Genomic DNA, 21,195 nt, shown 5'->3' with positions numbered 1-21,195 from the left:
CAGGACCTGGCACTGGCGCCTTCCTGGGGCTTTGCTTTGCATGGAGGGTCTCCGGTCACTTCTCTGCTATGGGTTTGAGGATGAAGCTGTTGGGGTTTCTGGGCCAACCTCTATGTGGAGTGACCTTGGTCCTCACCGCCCAGTGTGTCCCAGATGCCACAGCACCTTAGGACCATGTCTTAGTCAGCTCGAGCTGTGGTAACAAATACCACAGACGGGGCGGCTTAAACCACAGACATTGATCGTCTCCCAGTCCTGGAAGCTGGCTGTCCGAGATCCAGGTGTGGGCAGGGCTGGTTCCTCCAAGGCCTCTCTCCTTGGCGTGTGGACGTGTCATCTCCTGTGTCCTCACGTGGTTGTCCCTCTGCGTGTGTCTGTGTCCCCATCTCCTGTTCTCACAAGGACCCCAGTCAGACTGAATTAGGGCCACCCCAGTTACCTCAGTTTACCTGAGTCCCCTCTGTAAAGGCCCTATTTCCAAAGACAGTTGCATCCCGAAGGCTGGGGGTCAGGGCTTCAACATGTGATTTGGGGGGACACAGTTCAGTCCATAACTGGCTCCATGCTCCCCTCCTAGCTGCTGGACACCAGCCCCCAGCTGAGGGGCTCCCTGCTACTGTGGGCACAAACGTGGCACCAGGCCGTCTGCAGAGGGGGGCCTGGCGGGCACTTGTGGGCACCCCTGGGCTGCAGGCTCTCTCCACATGAGACCTTGGCGTGCGGCCTGGGTTTGGAGAGCTCCCCTCACTGGGCTTTGCCATCTGCTGGGTGCTGTTGAGTCTCCTGCATCCCCTTGTGGAACTGGAGGTGGTTCGACCGTCACCCACGGTCACCCAACTTCACCCAGGGGAGCCACAGCTGGGGAGGAGGGCTCGTCCAGCCTCTGAGAGTCTGTGGGCTCGTCTGGCCCCTCAGGGGTGGCTGCTGGAGGAGTGGGGTCCCAAGACCCACACAGCTGGGATCTGGGAGATCCACGCATCTCCTCGCCCAAGCCCCATGGCTGCCCCCACACTGCCACGGAGTGAAGTAGCCTCAGCTATTGATTGCCCCCAAAACTGTGTGGGGCGCCTGCATCCAGAAGACAATAGATGGGATGCAGCCTGCTCTGGGGAGGGGCCGGCGGGGTGTCTGTGTGCTGCCATGATGACAAGATGGTGGGCCTCTGCAAAATGGAGATGCCTCCAGCCTTGGGGAGCAGCAGCCGGCAGCCAACCAGAGCTGGGGCCTCGACTGGAGCCACCCCGCCTGAGCTCCCACGCACTTGCTCACACTGCCCCTCCTGCCAACTAGCCCGAGCCGATCTCTGCCTGGAGCAAGGGCCAGCACTGGGGTCTTGCCCTGACACTGGTCACTTGGAGTGTCACCTGGAGATCACTTGGAGCGTCAGAGGGTCACTTGGAAGGTCACACAGATAGCCACCATGTGGCTCTGGACCCAGCCAGGATTAGAGCCCAGGCTCCTTCACAGCCTGGTAAGGCTGTCACCCCTGAGGGTCCGGGTCACAGGCACTTCCTCAGGGGTGCCCACCCCCAGCTGATGGAGCCAGCCCCCCTCTTCTGTGGTCAGGGGTCCTGCTTCTGCCCCTCTGGTGTCGGCTTCTGTTTGCATAGTGACCTCAGCTGTCCCTCCTGCCAGGACTGGTGGTTAATGAGCAGCCCTGCTGAGGGGCGGGCCCACTGGGTGCTGGAGAGCGCCGTCCCTCCGTCCCTCCTCCCTTGTCTGGTCTGCCCTGTGCGAGGAGCGTCCTGACCATGTCCCGGCTGATGGAATGTGTCCCCAACTTCTCAGAGGGGAACAACCAGGAGGTGAGGCGCCAGGGGGGCTGGCTGGGGGCAGCACACGGGGCTCAGGGTGAGGAGAGGGGGCTGCTTGGTGTGCAGTTGGGGGTCAACTTCTCTCAAAAGGGATGAGCCCTGTGAACGTGGGGGACCTAGAGGTGACCGACCAGGGGAGGAGAGGGCAGGGGTGGGCAGTCAGGATGGGGTCCTGGCCCGCGTGGTTATGCCTCCCCTCCCCACGCCTGGAGGGGTAGGCGCTGTTGTCATCTCCAGTGCTCCTACAGGGACACTGAGGCATGGAGTTGGGTAGGCCAGCGAGGGCTACGGAGCAGCTGGGCCCTGAGCCCTTGCTCCCAATGTTGGGCCATCCTGTGGCCTCGGAAAGTTCTAGGCCCTTCATGCTCCTCCCTGATGCAGAAGCTCCTGCTGGTGGCTGGGCCCTGACCTCTGACCTTGGCCTGTAGGTCACCTTGTCAGAGCCCTAGCAGCCCTCCCCCTGGGTCTGCTTCCTGCCTCAGTTTCCCCTGGAGGGTCCTGCCCATTATGCCTCCTTCGTAACCCTGTCCTGACCGTGGGTCCCCCAGGCTCCTGCTCTCTGAGGAGTCCCCAGTTGCTTAGCACCAGCTTCTCAGGCCCATGTTCGAGGTGTCAGGAGAGGCATGGCCCCCTTGAAGCTCCTGTTCCCTCTTCCAAGTGGGGAAACTGAGGCATGGGGCTGGGCTTTCGTGCCCAGGTGATTGACGCCATCTCCCAAGCTGTGGTGCAGACCCCAGGCTGTGTGCTGCTGGACGTAGATGCCGGCCCCTCCACCAACCGCACCGTCTACACCTTTGTGGGGCGGCCTGAGGACGTGGTGGAGGGGGCCCTCAATGCCGCCCGGACTGCCTTCAGGCTCATCGACATGAGCAGGCACAAAGGTGAGGGGTCCGGAGCGTCGGGGCTGCTGTCCTGCCCACAGGGTGCGGTGCAGGGGTGGGGGCCAACCCAGCAGGCTTCTTCTTGGGAGTCTCAGGCGCAGCCCGTGGAACATGCTATGCTGGGTGAAGGTGTGTGGCACCCCCTGTCCATGTTTCAGGGGGTCCTCAAGAGCCACTGGCAGTGAGGCTGACACTCTGCTGCAGGCCCTGGAGGCTGGAGGCAAGACATGGCCTGCTGGAAACCGGCCTGTCGACAGCCCACAAAACCAAACACGTTCACTGCAGCAGGCAGGGTCAAGGGTCGCTGGACACACGGGGAGCTGGCCAAAAGGTCAGGGTCTCTGGCCGCTCACAGCAGGGGACGCCAGGCCCTTGAGGAGCGAATTCCTAAGTGATCCCATCTGGGGAAGAGATAGGAGGCTTATCTGGAAGCAAGGAGCTGAGGGTGGAAGATGTGGGGGATGGGGGCTCGCCATCTTGAGGGTGCTGCTGACCTGCATCTTGGTCTGACCCACAGCAGGGGGACTCAGGTTATAAGAAGGGTGCTCTGTAATGTGGCATGGACCCACACCCACCAGGGGAGGGAGGGCTGGGTGGCAGGAGCCCGGCCAAGACGGCCTGGCAGCCTGGCCAGAGCTCACGTGGGAAGGTGTCCTTGCGGCTTTTAGGAGAGGGAGGGGTTTACCACAAGGATGTCCAAATACTGGGGCGCTTCTTCTCCCAGGGTCCCTGTGGTCAGCGTGAACACTGGGTGTGTGGATGCGGGCGGGGTGGAGCAGGAGACGGCGGGGGTCTGCGAGAGCCCATGGGGCCCATGCCCACCCCTGGACCTCCCTTCCTCAGCCTCTTCTCTCTGCAGGGGAGCACCCGCGAATGGGTGCCCTGGACGTGTGCCCCTTCATCCCAGTGAGGGGCGTCTCCATGGATGAGTGCGTGCTCTGTGCCCAGGCCTTTGGCCAACGGTTGGCAGAGGAGCTTGGGGTGCCAGGTGAGTGCCCCCAGGAGGGGCTCCCCAGCCCCTCCTCACTCTACTTCAGTCCCATCAGCAGCGGGGCATCCCTCATGGTTCTCTTCTCCTGACTCCTTAAAAATGCTGATTATTTTTAAAAACCTACCATGAGTGAACTCACGTGAAGGGAAATGTCCCGCTCCTTGCACGATGAGATAAATGCCAGTAGGAACACGAGGATGCGCCCAGTGTCAGGGAGCAGTGGGGCGCTCACACGTTGCTTGGTGGCAGGAACCCTGCAGCCACTCTGTAAAGTAATTTAGCAAGACAGACGGAGAGCCCATGCCCCCCAGTAGAATAATTCCACTTTGGGGAGTTAACCAAATCAAGAAAATGACATGGGACAGATGGAGACAAGCTGGAGACGAAGTGCCTGCCCAGCACAGGGGTCTGCATGAAGGACAGGACACGTGCGCACGTATGCAAAATCTAGCCCATGTGGGTGTAGGCCCCACGCACAGACTGAGGCACCCTGCCTCGGTGCCACAGTGGTTGTGGACGTGTCAGGGGTTTGGGCTGAGGTTTCTTTTCTTTCCTCTGTGTCCCTTGATCTGTAGTCTCGGTCATTGTGCAGTGAAAAGACCTTGTGGGAAGGAACGTGAGCATCTCTCCACCCCGCATGCCCACTCCTAACTCTTGTAATCACAGCAACGGCTTTTTTGGGGCATCTGTGCAGGGGGAGCAGCAGAGCAGGGGTCCTGGCCCATCAGGAGTATCCATTAGCCACCACCCACACCTGTCCCACGCAGCACAGAGAAAGGGGCGCTCCCCATGAGATGGGAGCCACGAGAAGGCTGCCCCAGGGCTGCGGCTGGCTGGATTGGGCCGCCTTGTTTCTCCTCTGGGAATGGGGTTTCTGGACCGCCCACTGGCCAAGGACCTGACCAGCAGGCCCCCCTTGCAGTGTACCTCTACAGCGAGGCAGCACGGACGGCCAGTCGCCGGACCCTGCCAGCCATCCGGGCTGGGGAGTATGAAGCCCTTGCTGAGAAGGTGCTGTGTCCCCACTGAGGGTGGGCAGGTCTGGGGGTGGACCCTGCAGGGGTGGGTGCCATCCTTCTTCCCCCTCCCCAACTCTGGGGATACCCCCTCCCATGTGGGACATCCACCCCAGGGTAATTCTCCCCACAGCTTAAGCAGACTGAATGGGCACCCGACTTTGGCCCCAGCTCCTTCGTCCCCAGCTGGGGGGCCACTGTCACTGGGGCACGGAGGTTCCTTATCGCATTCAACATCAACCTGCTCAGCACCAAGGAGCAGGCACACCGCATCGCCCTCAACCTGAGGGAGCAGGGTCGCGGGAAGGACCAGGTGAGCAGCAGCCAGGCTCATGGCCCACTGTGCCCACGGAATCCCGAGGGGCCCACGGGAGAGCGTCAGAGGCTGGATGGGCTGGGGTGTGGACCTGCTGACCAGCCCAGCCTCAGGGTCCATGCCACTCGGGGCCGGGCAGGGTCAGGGCTCCAGGGTTTGAAGTTGAGGAGGACATCTTCAAAGTATGTCTCCCATGGGAGCAGGCAGGACTGTGCCTATTGTTACAATATTCAGCATTTCCATACTGACATGGAAACGCTACTTCTCAACCCCAGGTGCCCCCACACACCTCCAGGTGCCCCCAGGTACACTCAGTTATTCCCAGGTGCCCTCACACACCTCCAGGTGCCCCTGGGTACACTCAGGTACTCCCAGGTGCCCCCACACACCTCCAGGTGTCCCAGTGCCCTGACCCACCAAGTCTGCCACAGCAGCTGTCACCTAGTTTGACCTCACCCCTGCAGAAAGTCCAGGTTGGACACAGGTAGACACAGAGACACCCGGGGAAGGAGGCGGAGGGTGACACCCTGCCCACCTGTCAGCACCCCGCCCCCCAGAGACCGGGGTCCCACCAGGCAGCTGATTCCTGCTCCTCAGACTCAGTTGTCTGTGGGCACAACACAAAAGCACAGTGAACCCCAGATCCTTCTTAAGGTCCTGCTGAAGTCAGAGGTCAAAGTTCCCTCCTCAGGTGGACTGAGTCACCCCAAGGAGCAAGGGGCTGAGAGCCAGCCCCTGGGATTAGGGGTGGATAGGAGGAAGACACTGAGCACAGGAGTTTGGAGTTGGGGGGGTGGCCCTGGGCTGGCTCCCAGGACATGGGTGTGGGTAGATGCTAGCCAGAGGCAGGGCCTGGTCTGAGCCTTGTGATTATGAGGGTGGGCATCGCAGCACCTGATGCTTTGGGGCCTCAGTTTCCCTGTGGTGGGTGGGCTCCTCCTGGCTCCACAGATGAGAGAGCCAGAGAATGAGCAGGAGAGCCAGACTCGGACATGCCATCGGGCAGAGCCCCAGACACACTCCAGGCCATGTGGGCCAGTGTGCCGGCTGCCCTCCGTGGTGCCCTTGTCCCGGTGTCTGGAGAGGAAGGGAGCCTCGGCCAGTAGGGGCTCGGGGGCAGGTACTCTCCGTGCGGGCCCCAGGAGAGGCTGGCGGGGCCTGGACTAGGAAAGGCTTTTGCTTTGCAGCCAGGATGCCTGAAAAAGGTTCAGGGCATTGGCTGGTACCTGGAGGAGAAGAACCTGGCTCAGGTTTCCACCAACCTCCTGGACTTTGAGGTCACAGGGCTGCACACGGTCTATGAGGAAACCTGCAGAGAAGCCCAGGTGAGCAGGGCGGGTGTCCCCTGCTGGTTGAAGGGGGGGGGGTCCATCCAGGTGAGGATGGCTGGTGTCCCCACCACTCTCCAGGGTGTTCTCGAGTCCAGCGCTGCAGGTGTTGATGCTGCTCAACCTCTGCAGGAGCTGAGCCTTCCAGTGGTGGGCTCACAGCTCGTGGGCCTGGTGCCTCTGAAGGCCCTCCTGGACGCCGCCGACTTCTACTGTGAGAAGGAGAACCTCTTTGTCCTGGAGGAGGAGCACCGGATCAGGCTGGTGGGCTGGGTTCCATGTGAGGGATTGGGCTGGTGGGGCAGCAAACGGGCTTGAGGGAGCAGGTCCCCACACCCACAGCTGGAGGCCCGCAAACCCACAGCTGGAGACCCCCACGCCCATAGCCTAAGGGCCCCACGCCCAGGCCCAGAGCCCCCTCGCTGGCCTCATTCCTCCTTTTTTGTTTAGTTGTCTGTGCTTAGAAGGTGAGATCATACTATTTTCATTTTGGGCACACTATTGAGGTTTTCTTTGTGACCTAAAATATGTTCAATCCTGTAAAGATTCTGTGGAGAGGAGGGTACACCCAGCTTCCTTATTCCCTTCTGGGGTCTGTCTTGGAGCTGCGTGGCTCTGATGAAGGACGTGGCCCTCCCTCTTGCACATCTGGATCGGGGTGTGTGAATCTACTGCCCCTACTCAATAGATTATTTGTGCCACGTGACACCTTGGCCTGGAATTCCTCACGGCCGCAGAGCCTGCTCCAGGTGTGCACGTCCTTTGCCGTCCTGTCACTCTGGCCTCTGAGTCATGTCATTTGGAGGGTGTTTCTTATGATGAGTGCACGACTGTGTTTGGTGTTGAGTTATCCTTGAGCATCTGCTGACTGAGCAGGCACATCTGGACTGCTTTTGTTCTGCTTCCAGGTGTGTGTGGGGGAGGGTGTGGCTTCCTTCTGCTTATGTGGCAGAGTTAGTTTGTTTTTAGGTATTTGGGTAATTATAATGTTGACGCAAATAAACAATAACCACTGTACAGATAGGAGAGATGAGGTGAGTTTCACTTGAGCCAGGATTTCAATCCGGGAGAGCAGCTTTCACAAAGGAAGAAATTGCTCAGGAGAAGCGTGGTTTTCAGTACAGTTTTATACCTTCTTAGAACACAGAACATGCATCAAACACGCCTGGGATACGTCTTCATCAAAGTGGCAAAGACACTCAGCTGCGCATTAGCGGGTCCACATGACCCTGATGTCGGGAAAGGGAACTCCTCGGGAGTACTGATGTGGGCGTTAGGGATGCTGGAGTCCTGGGAGGGAAGTATGCGCCCGTATCTTCAAAGAGTGCATTCTTGTACTTTGAGATAAGGTTTTACACACTGTTTACTTCACTGGTTAAGGCAGATGTAGAATGTCTGTCTGATAGGCGAAGTCAGGCTTCTTAGTTCAGGCTGAATCAGGGTCAAACCAGAATAGGCGCCCCATATACCTCAGTATGTGAAAATTTCTTATCAATAACTTAATATATTTATCTCTACTTTTTCATTTTAAAATTTTATCCAGATTTTCTAATTTTTCAATTTGACTGCCTTCTATGAAAATGGGAAAATAAATACGCAGCATTTACTCTCATCTTTTCTTCCTCCTCTATTTCCTGATTTCTCAGAATTGTTATTTTTTTTAGGGGGGGTTCTTTTGCTGGCTAACTTTTTTTTATTGTGGTAAAATACACATAACATAAAATTTACCATCTTGACCACTTTTACATCTACAGTTCAGTGGTGTTAAACACACTCACAATGTTGTATAGCCATCGGCACCGCCAGGATGGGTTTTCCGTTTCTGCAGCATCGTGGTTAGGATTCCGACAGTGGCGGCACTGGCTCTGTGGACTGCCTTGGGGGGTGTTGCCGTCCCAGCCGCGGGAAGTCTTCCAGTCCCTGCGCACAGGCTGCGTTTCCACTGATCCGTGTCTTCCTTCGCTTCTCACCTCAGTGGTCTCCAGAGTCCTCGTACAGGTCTCCCACCTCCTTGGTTGAGTTAATTAATTCCTAAGTATTTTATTCTTTTTGATGCTGTTGTGAATGGAATTGTTTTTGTGATTTCTTTTTCAGATTGTTCATTGTTGGTGTATAGAAATGCAATTGACTTCTGTGTCTTGACTTTGTGTCCTGCTATCTTGCTGAATCTATGAGTTCCAGGTGGTTGAATTTTTAAGTTTAAATAATATTCCTTTAGCTCTTTATCAGTGTTGGGCAATGTCTGTGACTCTTGGTGAAGAAAGAAGAAAATTAATGCACTTTGGTGAGCGCTCATCTCTGCTCCAGATTTCAATTGTGTTATTTTTACATTGTTGAATTTATAACATTTAGCTTCTGTAACCACGTCCACAAATATTAAATATATTAAATATCTGCAGATATCTGATCTTAACTCCACGTTACGTCAGTGAGGCCCAGATGCACCTCTGTCCTTCACGCAGTCTCCCTACTGGTCCGTCTGTCTGGATTTCAAAATCAAGTGGACTTTTAAAGAAAAGTCATGGGGGTTTTATTCTGTAGGTTCTGGCAAGTTTGGGAATGTCTTTCTGTGAGTTTATTCTCGCAAGACAGTTGGGCAACCAGAATTCCAAGTCACTTGTTTGTCCCTGAAAATGTTGCAAACATCTTTACCCTTTTCTAGAATTAAATGTCACACAGTGGGGGGTATCTACGGCCCCCTGACTGTCCCTCACCCCAGGTGGCTTGTTCTTTCTCTGTGATGCCTGAAGAATTTCTTCTTTATCCTTGAAATTCAGTGACTCTGCCATATATGTCTTGGGTGTTGATTTTTCCACATCGTGTTTTTGTGATTAACAGATTCCATTCTTGCTTAGTTTCAGGAATATTTTCTTCTGTTATATTTTTGACCCAGTTGTTTGGTTCTTTTGCTTTAGGGACAGCGATTTCATGGCAGTAGCATTTTCTGTCTTCTATATATCCTGCCCTTTCTCTACTTTCTTTCCATTTCTTTCCCCTTATAGTCACTGTGGTTTTTTCAAATCTAGCCAAGTTGCTGATACACTTTACAGCCAGGACTGCTCTCTTTCTAGCTGTTACAGCTGCTGTGTGACTTTTTATTTGGATGTGACTTCCTACTCACAGAAGAGGTGCAGGAATCGTGCGAGGTCCCCGTCCTCTCCAGGTCCACCAGGTGTTGGCATGTTGCCCACTTGCTTAATCATTCTGTCTGTATTTGTGCATCATTGCATTGTTCTTTTTTTTTTTTTTTAAAGATTGGCACCTGGGCTAACAACTGTTGCCAATCTTTTTTTTTTTTCTGCTTTATTTCCCAAACCCCACCCCGGTACATAGTTGTATATCTTAGTTGCAGGTCCTTCTAGTTGTGAGATGTGGAACGCCGCCTCAACGTGGCCTGACGAGTGGTGCCATGTCCACGCCCAGGATCCAAACCCTGGGCCACCGCAGCAGAGCGCGTGAACTTAACCACTTGGCCACGGAGCCGGCCCCCATCGCGTTGTTCTTTTCGGGACCATCTGACAGTAGCTGAAGACCTTGTGGCCCTTTAGCCCCTGATTTATTCAGGGTGTATTTCTTAAGAACAGGGACGTTCTCTTACACAACCACAGTATGATGATCAAAATCAGGAAATTCAACATTAATAAAATTCTAGTATCCAGTCTACAGACCATAATCAAATTGCATCAATGTCCCAATAATTTCCATTATAGCTATTTATCCTCCAATCCCAGATCAATCCAGGTAACACAATGCATTTAGCTGCCATGTCTTTTACAGCCTTTAACCTGGAACAGTTCCTGTCCTCCTTTTCCTTCACTGACCTTGACAGACTCTAACATGCAGGGTAGTTGTTTTGTAAAGTGTCCCTCACGGGGTCCTGGTCTGACGTTTCTCGTGACTAGACGTGGTTGGGCATCTTTGGCAGAAGCAGCACAGAAGTGATGTGGTGTCCTGGGCGCCAGGTCATGAGCCCTGAGGTGCCCATTTATCCGGGTAAACTTGGGGTAAACTGGATCCCTTGACAAGGTGGTGTTTCCCGCTTGGGTTATTCATTGCAATCTTTCTACTTTTCCTTTTGTAATAAGCTCTGTGTGGGGAGGTGATTTAAGAATATGTAGGGGCCGGCTCCGTGGCCGAGTGGTTAAGTTCACGTGCTCTGCTGCAGTGGCCCAGGGTTCGGATCCTGGGCGCAGACATGGCACTGCTCGTCTGGCCACGTTGAGGTGGCGTCCCACATCCCACAACTAGAAGGACATGCAACTAAGATATACAACTGTGTACGGGGGGGGGGCGGGGGTTGGGGAGATAAAGCAGGGAAAAAAAAAAAAGAATATGTAAACACCCTATTCCTCTTGAAATTCCAGACACAAGTTTTAGCCGCCATTGATGATTTTCTAACTTCATCCTTTTCCTGTCGGAAAAAGCTTTAGCCTCTCCTAGTGTTTGATGCTCTTTTCTATTTTTGGCATCTTATCTTGTATCCTTTATCTGGAAGTTCTGATGCCTGCAGCCTTTGAGGGTCTGATTTTGCACCTTGTTGTGTCTACTGACTCTCTCTCATGGTGACTTGCTTCTTCATGTGTTTTGTGATTTTTGGTTGTGAGTGCATATTCTTTGAAGTTTTATCTGTGGTAATTATTGGACACCTTCATTTAAAGTTTGTGTTGGCCTCTGTTAGGTGCTTGGGGACACTACCATGCGGGGCCACTTTAGACTGAGTCTTTTCTCTGGAACTACACAGGCAGAGAAATCTATGGGAACCGTGGCCTGTATCCCATCAGGGTGGCTTGTGGTTAGAATTCCCAGGAAAGATTTTTTTCCTGCTTCACAAAAGGGAAGGCAGAGACTGGAAAGTATCCCAATTATTTCCTCCAGAGGGTGGTTTTCTCTTATTCATCCTTGGTGATGTTCTCTTCCAGGGGTCTCCAGTCTCCCTACCTCTTGAGGGCTGGAGACCTCCCTCCTTCAGGGCGAGCAGGCCTCTGTGGTTCACTTCTGTCATTTCTGGCATTGAGTGACCTCCTTACTTCCCACCAGCTTAGGCAAGCATTTAAATTCATTTAAATGATTCTGTTGATCTTTCTGAGGTCGTCTGTGCCAGGAGGACTCTGCCGTGTTGCCTGCTGACTCTTGGGGGTGCTCTTTGTTTCCACGTTTGTGGGGAGAGCTCACGACACCCCGGGGCCCACTGGCTTGTTTCTCTCAAGCAGCAGTGTTGGCCTTTTTGGCTCAGAACAGGCTGAAGCTGGGTGCTGGCATATAACACTGTAAAGCATCTTGAGTGTTTTTTGGTGGGAAGAATTCTAATCTAAATGGGGATTGTTCCAACTTTATTTTGAATTTAGGTAGAAGTCACTTTTCCTCACATAGCAAGTCTTGTGTTTAGGCGAGTCAGGCAACTCCTGGACTTTAAGAACCAGTGAGACCCTGACACCTGAAGAGTCACAATCTTGTCCAAAGAGGCAGATTCTGTGGCCCCTTCCAGCACCAGGTGTGTGGGGTCATCTGTGGGACACACGAGAAGGGCCCCTGTGGTTTGGAATGAGGGTCAGTTCGCTGAGGGATCACCAGTGGGTACTTTCTCTCTCTGGGACTCAGTTTCCCTGGGGTTACACAGGTGGGCTGATGTGTCAGGAGGTCTGCACAGGCAGCCTCCCTGGGCTGGCGGCTTTCTGGGGGAGTGGGGCCCGGCTTGGACGGGGAGCCAGCGGTCAGCAGGGCTCCCAGTGGGCAAGGAGTGCCATCACTATGCCCCTGCTTGGTTCCCCACATAAAGGGTCAGGACAGGAAGGCCACCGTGAGCTGAGGTGGGACCCTGAGCAGTGTGTGGCCTTCCTCCCATGTGGGGACAGGCCCTGTGACTCGTCCTCACCAGCCCCTCTTCTCTAGGTGGTGAGCCGGTTGGGCCTGGACTCCTTGTCCCCCTTCAACCCTAAGGAACGGATCATTGAGTGAGCAGCCCCTCCATGTGGAGACCTGCCTTAGTCCTTCCAGAGCCTTCCACTTGGTCACATGTTCATCAGCAAACACCAGAGTGCCTATGCCAGGCGTGGGGTGGGGGCTCGTTGGGGGGTGCAGCGAGGCCCCAACAAGGTCTCACTCTGTCCTCATAGGGGCTGCTGGGTGTCATGGCCCTGGCCAGGCTGCAGCTGCTCTGCAAACCGGGACCTCTCTCCCTTGTTGACCAGGGCGGGGTCTTGGGGGTGGCCTGGAGTTAGGAACCGGAGTCTGAGTCAGCCCTGCCCTCACAGCCTGGCAGTTATCACCCAGAACCCCATCCCCATCCCTGAACTACCCTGGACCCCGTCCCCCATCCCCAGCCTCACCCTCCCCTCCAGGGCCTCACCTAGCCACCTCCTCCCCTCAGGTACCTGGTCCCTGACAGTGGGCATGAGCAGAGCCTGGTGGACAAGCCCCTGTGCACCTTCATCCGTGAGGTGGGCGCCCGCACAGCAGCTCCGGGGGGTGGCTCGGTGGCAGCTGCCAGCGCGGCCATGGTAAGTGGGGACTGGAGCCAGGGCTGAGGCCAGAGGTGAGGACAAGGATGAGGACAGGGGCGAGGTGGGGCAGGGACATAGGTGGGGACAGGGGCAGGGGCACGGGCCTGCAGTTCTGTCCCACACAGCTGGCTTCTCTCTCTGCAGGGTGCTGCGCTGGCCTCCATGGCCGGCCTGATGACCTACGGGCGGCGCCAGTTCGAGCACCTGGATGCGACCATGCGGCGCCTGATCCCACCCTTCCATGCTGCCTCAGCCGAGCTGACCACTCTGGTGGATGCTGATGCCCATGCTTTCCAGGCCTGCCTGGTGAGAGCAGAGGGGCTGCATGGCCACAGAGGTGGTCCTGAGCGAGAGAGGGGTCAGGGACGGCGGTCAGGGGGCTGCGGCAAGCGCAGGTGTCTGGAAACCAGGAGCAGCTGGTGAGGGACAGCGGTCTGGAGGCTGCTGGGCCCCTGTCCTGCTAATGCAGGGTTGAGTCCAGCGGGTTTGAGGGTTTGGCCCAGGCGTGCCCCCAGGCTGGCATCTGTGCCGTGGCAGGGTGGGGTGGGAGGGAGTAAAGGGCACCTCTGGGGATCAGCCCAGGCTCAGCACCCCCCACCCCAGCTGCCCGCTGAGCCCTGAGATAGGCTGGCACTCAGACCTGCCATCGCCAGAGGAATGCATGGTCCCTAGAGATGAGCTCGCATTCCAGGAAGGGCAGGCGGCAGAAATCTTAAAAGAAGAAAAGCTAGTGATTAATGGTCTCAGAGAGATCAGAGAAGACATTTCAGACATCGGACAAAAAGGCCACATGGAGAGCTGGGACATCTTCACCGTCACACAGCGGGTCTGCTCCAGATAAGCTCATCCCAGACTGGCTGGGTGTCAGGTGGGAAACAGGGAAGGGACGGTGCTCAAAACCCAGAGCAATGGCCTGGGAACATGCAGAAAGGTCAGAGCCGGGAGTTCAAGGTCCAGAAGTCCCACCACGTGTCTGAGAGCAGGACCCAGGAGTGGCGGGAATGACGGAGCTCAGACTCACCAGGCGAGTGAGGACGACCTGCCCTGGAAGGTGTGAGCTCCACAGACTCATGTCCCAGAGGCTCAGGACAGGGCTGCATCACGGGCAAGACTGAGTGTGAAGGCAGGGCTCAGGACAGGGGCCAGGGCTCAGATTTCCGCCGTGACCTCTGGGGAATGCATGTGGGCTGTGCGCCCCAAAGTGAATGCTGGGTCCACACAGGGAAGAGTCAGAGTTTCATCCAAATAAGTCTCGATACAGGAGGAGGTAACCATCTAACCAAAGTTCGTGTCACCAGGAGGGAGGTGCAGCTACTGATCACCTTATTCTGTTGTTTTTAAATGTGAATTTTACATATGTGCTTTTTAAGATGGGTGAAACCTTCAGGACGTTCTGAACTCATGGGGCGGAAGGGCAGCCGTGAGCCGTCCCGGCGCCTGCCTCCGCAGCACCCTTCTTGCCAAACGGCGCAGCCTCCAGAGCTGCCCGAGACACTTTTGTATATTTGTGTACGTCCGATTTTTCTTTTTTCTCCTTTCTTACACAAATGGCGATGCATGTATTCTCAGGTTTGCCTTTTGCATTCCTCACTGGACGTTCTGTCAGATCTTTCTGTATCAATGCGTGGAGACCCCCACCCAGCTGCCCAGGGTTCCGTGGACGCACAGTTGTAATGTCTTCGACCAGCCCTGCCGGGATTTAGGCCGTTTCCAGTCTGTACGTGGGCATTGCAATGTGGACAACCCCAGCATCCGTAGCTGGGTGAGCGGTGGGCAGTCTGAGAGTGATTCCTAGAAGGACTTGCAGCCCATGCTGGGTGCCTTTCTCATTTCAAAAGATGCTGCCAACTGGCTCCTATGGAGCTTGCATGGAAGGAGCCCCTATGGCATGAATCTGCCCTTCTTCTGTGTCTCTCGGCCATGAGACGCCCTCATACCACCGCGCTGTCATGCGTGCGCTTCCCACAGTGAGCAGGCAAGGCGTCCTCACACTCGTCACATGGTTCGAGTCCTCTTCAGGAAGGTGTCCTTCCTCCCGGGTCTGTCGTAGGGCTTTTCCTTACTGCTGACCAGGACTTCTTTATGAACTCGAGGATGGTCTGCCTGCTGCCCTGGTTTGTTGTTTGTCTTCTGACATTGCTGGTTTCTGACAGTAGGAGTTTTGTGTTGTTGTTGAATATGCAGTCTTTCATTTGCTCTTGTCTGGGTTTCGTGTCATGGTTTAAATGGCCCCTAGACCAAGCATATTGAACTTCTCCCACGGTACTTTCTAGACTTTTATGGTCTGATGAACTTCAGATGTTGAGAGGTGTTGAAGGAGAAGCATCAGTTTAATAACAAGTATTAAAGAAATAGGGCTACCCACTGGAGATGAGAAATGAGATGAAAAATTGGAAAGCACGAGGAGAGGGAGTGGAAAATGGAAATCTAATCAAAAGCTAGGAAAGAGAAAGGAAAGCAATCAAAGATGTGTGGCTGAGGGAAAACCTAGAAGACAGTGTGAGCTGTCGACGGTCTCACAGGGATGCAAAGGTCAGTGCCGCGTTGGCTATGTTTCCTGAGAGCAGCGAAAAGATAGACTCGAAGAAAAATAAGACAACATCCTTATCTTGCACCAAATACATAAGTAATTTCCACGTGGAGTAAAAAGCCAGCTGCGAACCTCCCCCCAAAACAAACTTTGCAGTAAATCAGAAAACAAATCCAACTCTGGTGGGCAGGCCTCTTGACCCAGCGCAGATGTGGCCATGAGCGGCGGGCTTGACTGAAATCAGCAACTTCTGCTGGGGAGGTCCCCAGCCCCTGCAGCATGACGGCAGCCGGGTCACCATCCTGCGCGAGCCTGGCTCCAGGCCCCCGGGGCGGATGCCTGCAGAGGGACCTACAGTCACGGGGTCGGAGGACAGGCTAGTCTGGACCGTCAGTGTGTCAACTGCCGTTACCAGCACAACAGCAGGTCCAGTTCTTGTCGGGTTGGGGGTCATTGCTCCCACGTGTGGCTGACGGAAGTGGCGACTGGTAATGCCTTTTGGGTGGAGCTTTGGCCAAATCTACAAGACTGTATCAGCTACAGTCCCCACCCGGCTGTGCCCATGGGCCCATCCAGAAGTCCTGGGGTGGACAGGGCCAGACACTGGGTGTGATGGGACAGCCTGGACATGGCCACACTGGCAGCACAGGGATGCGTGCAGGAGGGGAGGCCTGCGTCGTGGTGGCCAGTCCAAGGAGAGCGAGATCACTGTGTGGGGAGGACAAATCCAGCAGGGCCACTCCTTGGGGATGGCTGGGTTGGGGATGGGGGCGGCTGGACCTTTCATGCCCAGACTCTGGGGGTTGCGCAGTTCCCCGTGTTAATGCGCTAGCGGTGACTGTGTGGGGGCTGTGGGCGGGGGCGGGGCTGGATGACTTGCCTTCCCTTTGACCCCTGAGGGCACCACCCCCTCTTTTCCAGTGTCTTAGTGCCCGATGTGGGGTCCCTGAACCCAGCTGCCCTCCTCTGCCCGGGGCCAAACGCCAAGGACTTAAACCATGGAACCTGACAGAAGGGCTGTCCCCAGAGCGCATCTGTGCCCTGCAGAAATGCCGGCCCCTCGGGTGGTGATGTGGGTGCTGTACGAGACAGGCCCTCACCCTCCCAGGCTCTCCGCGTGGCCCCGGATGTGGCTGCTGCTCACCATGTGCATTTCTGTGTTTTGTTCTGCCAGGAAGCGATGAAGCTGCCCAAGAACACACCTGAGGACAGGGAAAGGTGAGTGCAGCAGTGGCCGCGGGGGTGGTGCCCCCTCACCATGGACACCAGGTGCCTTGAAAGGACCTAGGTCCTATTCACTCCTCCCTCTGGGGTGTGTTTGTGATGAAAGACTGACTTCCCTGTTGTCCCCCCGCTCTGGTTAACTGCTCAGAGTGGAGCCGTTGGGGTGGGTCTGGCTGTCCCTGGGTGCCCCAGACTCTGACCATTGACGCCTTTGTTTCAGGCGTGCAGCCGCCCTGCAGGAGGGACTGAGGCGGGCAGTGGCCGTGCCCCTGGCACTGGCGGAGACCGTGGCCTCGCTGTGGCCGGTGCTGCAGGAGCTGGCCCTGTGCGGGAACCTGGCCTGCCGGTCTGACCTGCAGGTGCGAGTGGGGCCTAGCCTCCTGCTGTGGGGGAGCTTGTGGAGTGTCATTGGGAGACTGTGGCCATTTGTTGGGTATTTACTGAGCCAGGCCTGGACTTGAGTGCTTCACCAGGGTGGTCTTGTTCAGTCTCGTGCAGCAGGGCTGGCTTGTGTAGCCCATTTTAGGATGGGAATTAAGGATCTTATTCGAGGTTGCACAACAGAGAGGCAAAGACTCAAATGTGTCCCCAGAGTCCACCCCTAAGCACGCTCCCCCAGACCCTCCTGGCAACTCCTCCCCTCCCCCGCCCCCTCCTTCCTTCTTGTCACCCCCTTCTTGTAGAAAACTCCGAAGGCAGCTCACAGACATGCACACGGTGCCCTGTCCACAGCCTGCATGTGGTGGGCTCGGGACCAGGGGCATCGGAGCAGGCTCTGCTTTCTGCAGCCCGTCCTGAGGCCCCACAGTTCGCAGGGTCTTTACAAGAAAGACACCTGTTCCAGTGTCTGGTCCTGAGGCCTCAGAGAAGTGTCCCCTTCTTCCCTGTGGAGGTCACTGTGTGCGAGTTGTTGAGGATGTTCCAGAAGGCGCCTGCCATAAAGGCTGATGTTCCTGCCATCCCAGGTTCCTCTTTGGGCCCCAGCCCCTGCTCCAGCCGTGTCCTTGGCCTCGTGGGGTCCTGTGAATGTTTGATACTCACTTGTTAGTTATTTATTTAGTTAGTTAGCTGCGGCCCTGCGCCGAGGAGTGGGCAGATGGAAGAGTGGGTGACCATCCCTGTCCGGCGGCTGTTGCAGGTGGCAGCCAAGGCCCTGGAGACAGGTGTGTTTGGTGCATATTTCAACGTGCTCATCAATCTGAAGGACATCACCGATGGTGCATTCAAGGACCAGGTGAGCAGCAGGTGCATGAGGCAGGCCCGTGGAGGCGCCTGAAGACGGCTCTCAGGGCCACGGTTTGCAGATGCGGGGCCCGTACCCCAGGCCGGCAGGTCCTCGAGGGAAGCATCCACCTGGTGAGACATTGCCCTGGCCTCCTGCAGGTGGACGAGGCCTGGCCTGCGGTCCGCGAGCATCGAGGGCGGCCACTGTTCTCTCAGGGTTTCTGTGGAGGCAAGTGGCCCTGGTGCCCGCTGGCCCCCTTTCCCTCCAGGGGTCTCTAGCCGGGCCTGGGCCCATCTTGGGTGGGGGAAGGGGAGCGGGGAGCTATGGAGATCAGAGCCCCGGTTCCCTGGATGTAGCTGCTCCCGGCCACCCCAGCCTGCCCACCTTACCCACCTTCCCGGTGGGGCTGCCCAGGGTTGGGGTCCCCGGGTGAGCTGGACCACAGCACCCGCAACATGATCCTCAAAGAATGCTTGCCACCCGCGGTGTTACCTTAGCTTCAGCATTCATGATAATATCCTTGTTATTGTTATTGAGGTAAAATTCACAGAACATGCGAGTCACCATTTTACAGAGTACAATCCAGGGTATTTACACATTTATGATGTTGTACGACCACCCACTCTTTCAAGTTCCAGAACATTCTCATCGTTTCAAAGGAGACCCCACACTCATTAGCAGAGACCACCATTCCCCTGCCCCCAGCCTCAGCTGCCACCCATCTATCCTTGTGATTTTGTGATAATCTTTAAAAAGCAATTTCACAGTTCAGAAAGGTGGCACTGTGGGCTTTTCAGGGGCCAGCCCCTGTCCCCACCTGCCTGCTCCAGCCAGGCTGAGCTTGGCCACCCAGGGAAGTCACTGTCCATCATGTCACCACATGGGCATGGAGTTAAAGGACTGGTCACGTGAGCCCTCTGGGCCTCGGGGACACAGCCTGCCCTTGACAGTCAAGGCTAAAGTGGGAAGACCAGGAGAGTGAAGGCCTGGGGCCTGGCTGTCCCCACATCCCAGGACAGACAGAGGGGCCCCTCCCATCCCCTCTGAGGACCTGCGAGGAGCTGGGGGTCCCCAGGTCAGGGGTTCAGGATCACCCCAGAGTGGACAGGCCATGGAGTGTGGCTAGAGAGGGTGCGAGAAGGTGGCAGGGAGGGCCTGGGCCTGTGGGTTCAGGCGGCAGGTGCAGGGTGATGACGGGCCCTGTGTCTGTCAGGCCCACCAGCGCATCTCCAGCCTCCTGCAGGAAGCCAAGACCCAGGCGGCGCTGGTGCTGGAACGCCTAGAGGCCCGGCAGGAGTGACACCGGGCGGGAGCCTTGCTGGACTCTGCATCCCTCAGTGGCCCCTCTTCCTCCTCCATGGTGTCCAACCTCAGCCGATGGGACAGGGCAGCCTCCGGACTTCACTGCTGTGGGGCCCGGAGGGGTGGGTGTGTGGGGGGGGTGGGAGCCTGTCTGGGGTTGGCAGTGTCACTGTCTGTCACCTGCGGCGTCCAGTAAAGTCACAGCACACCAGTGCCTGGTCCTGTGTTGAGCTGGGGGAAGGGCTGAGCTGAGCTGGCAGGTTGGGAGACCCTGTGGCAGTGGGCATGGGGAGATGGGGTTGGGGGAGATGGGGTTGGAGGAAATGGGGCACAGCACGAGTGACACATGGGCTTCAGGGTCCCACAGACGCCTGTGCGATGCCGCAGATCACTCGCGGCACCCTGGGGCCCGGTGCAGGGCGCCTGGCCTGAGCTGGCCCTGGGGTGGCGCAGGGGACAGAAGCCCCCACAGGGACAGCAGGCTCCTCCCTTCACGTGGAGGGAAGCCCCAGAGCTGCCTGACGGGGCAGGGCGGGCAGCGGGCCCTCTCGGGGGGCGTGGCGATCCGGTCACCGCGGGGCGGGTGAGGATGAGGAGGGGCAGGCTGCCGGGGAACCTCGGGGGCTCCCGAGTCCTGCCTGGGAGGGGCGAAGCGTCGGGGTCCCGGGAGTGGGGCGCCGCGTGCGCTGGGTGCTGGCTCCTCTCGCAGTGGGAGCTCGGGGTGAGGCCGGTGACTGGGTCCCCGGCTCCCCCTCTCCCCGCCCACCCTCTGCCTCTGCAGCCCCCGCAGGGCCTGGGCGGGCTGGACGGGCAGGGGCGTGGCGAGAGCATCCCCGCGGGCAGCCCAGGTCCAGGTGTGGGCGCGATGGGGATTGGGATCCGGCCGGGGGCGGCCGCGGGGCCTGGCTGGGGCTGCGGGGGAGCGCAGGAGGAGGGTGGCGGGCGTGGCTGCAGCGGCCCCGCCCTGGTCGGGGACACCCGGGGCGGGTGGTCGTGTGGCCCCAGGATGGCGCTGCCCTGAGGCTTTGGCCTCCGGTCAGCGGGGGTCGGCTCTGCGTGGGAGGGCTGGCACCACCACCGTGGGCAGGGTCTCCGTTTTGTGGTTTCCTCTGGGCGATGCGGGACGCAGTTCAAACCCAGGACGATGCAGGGACTCCCTCCCACCAGGCCCCGTTTACCCTCTTCTGGGAGTCACGGAACCCCCTTTTGTGCCTGTGTAGTGTCTATTTAGGCAACACAAGCCCGTGTGGACATACAGTCTTAGTTCCTCCTCGGCTCCATAAGAAGAGCAGGTCATATGCTGATGGCCTTTCTGCTGAACCACATGGCCAAGACCCCCTCTCAGTGTTTAGAGACTCGACTCACCTGTGTTGTACTCACTCGTCCTCTTCCCTGCCTTGCCTTGACCGGTTTGCTGTGAGATAAACACGTTCAGAAAGGTGCTCAGAACAGTGACTAACAGGGGCTGGCCAGCGGCGTAGTGGTTAGGTTCCCATGATCTGCTTGGGCGGCCAGGGATTCCCAGTTTGGATCCCCAGCACAGACCTTGCACTGCTGGTCAAGCTATGCTGTGGCACCATCCCACTCACAAAATAGAGGATTGGCACAGATGTCAGCTCACAGCCAATCTTCCTCACACACAAAATAATAATAATAAAAGTAATTTCGAGAGTACATCTTTCTTAAGCCAAGTGAGACCCCAAATGCCTTAAACACTTGATTCTGGTAAAAGACATCCCAACGCAGGGCAATGAAAAGAATCCTATTGGAAGGAAACAAAATCCAACGAATGTAACAGGCAAAGAGTTACTATCAACCAATACAGAAAGCTCCTGCAAAGATGTGGTATATACACACAATGGAATACTACTCAGCCATAAAAAAAGACAAAATCATTCCATTCACAACATGGATGGTCCTTGAGGGTATTATGTTAATCGAAAAAAGACAGACAGAGAAAGACAAACACCATAGATTTCACACAGATGTGGAAGATAAACAAAGACACGGAAAAAGAGAACTGCGTAGTGGTTACCAGGCGGAAGGGGGTGGGGGGATGGGCAAAAGG

The 21,195-nt window shown here is 56.6% G+C and overlaps 1 protein-coding gene across 2 annotated transcripts; it reads left to right on the top strand.

Moving 5' to 3' along the window:
- The first annotated feature begins 1,654 nt into the window (after positions 1-1,654).
- On the top strand, positions 1,655-19,338 carry FTCD (formimidoyltransferase cyclodeaminase). Of its 2 annotated transcripts, none has more exons than XM_070598011.1 (14): positions 1,655-1,805; positions 2,512-2,695; positions 3,555-3,683; positions 4,609-4,697; positions 4,836-5,015; positions 6,206-6,343; positions 6,479-6,610; positions 12,236-12,297; positions 12,714-12,843; positions 12,991-13,152; positions 16,551-16,594; positions 16,821-16,959; positions 17,739-17,834; positions 19,039-19,338. In XM_070598011.1, the coding sequence occupies exons 1-14, from the start codon at positions 1,752-1,754 to the stop codon at positions 19,123-19,125; spliced, it is 1,626 nt and encodes a 541-aa protein (XP_070454112.1). In that variant the 5' UTR covers positions 1,655-1,751; the 3' UTR covers positions 19,126-19,338. The 2 variants fall into 2 exon arrangements, with proteins under 2 accessions (XP_070454112.1, XP_070454113.1); XM_070598012.1 differs by having other exon boundaries at positions 1,664-1,805; positions 19,069-19,338.
- The last annotated feature ends 1,857 nt before the right edge of the window (positions 19,339-21,195 follow it).

This window comes from Equus przewalskii, chromosome 27, assembly GCF_037783145.1.
Source record: "Equus przewalskii isolate Varuska chromosome 27, EquPr2, whole genome shotgun sequence".
Lineage (NCBI taxonomy): Eukaryota > Metazoa > Chordata > Mammalia > Perissodactyla > Equidae > Equus > Equus przewalskii.
The sequence above is the reverse complement of the archived record's forward strand: the minus strand, read 5'-3'. Positions and strand labels throughout refer to the sequence as shown.

Coding starts and splice junctions, on each gene's coding strand:
- FTCD (XM_070598011.1), top strand. CDS start 1,752: ATGTCCCGGCTGATGGAATGTGTCCCCAACTTCTCAGAGGGGAACAAC. Junction 6,611..12,235: donor AGGAGCACCGGATCAGGCTG/GTGGGCTGGGTT, acceptor CCTCTTCTCTAG/GTGGTGAGCCGGTTGGGCCT. Junction 12,844..12,990: donor CAGCTGCCAGCGCGGCCATG/GTAAGTGGGGAC, acceptor CTCTCTCTGCAG/GGTGCTGCGCTGGCCTCCAT.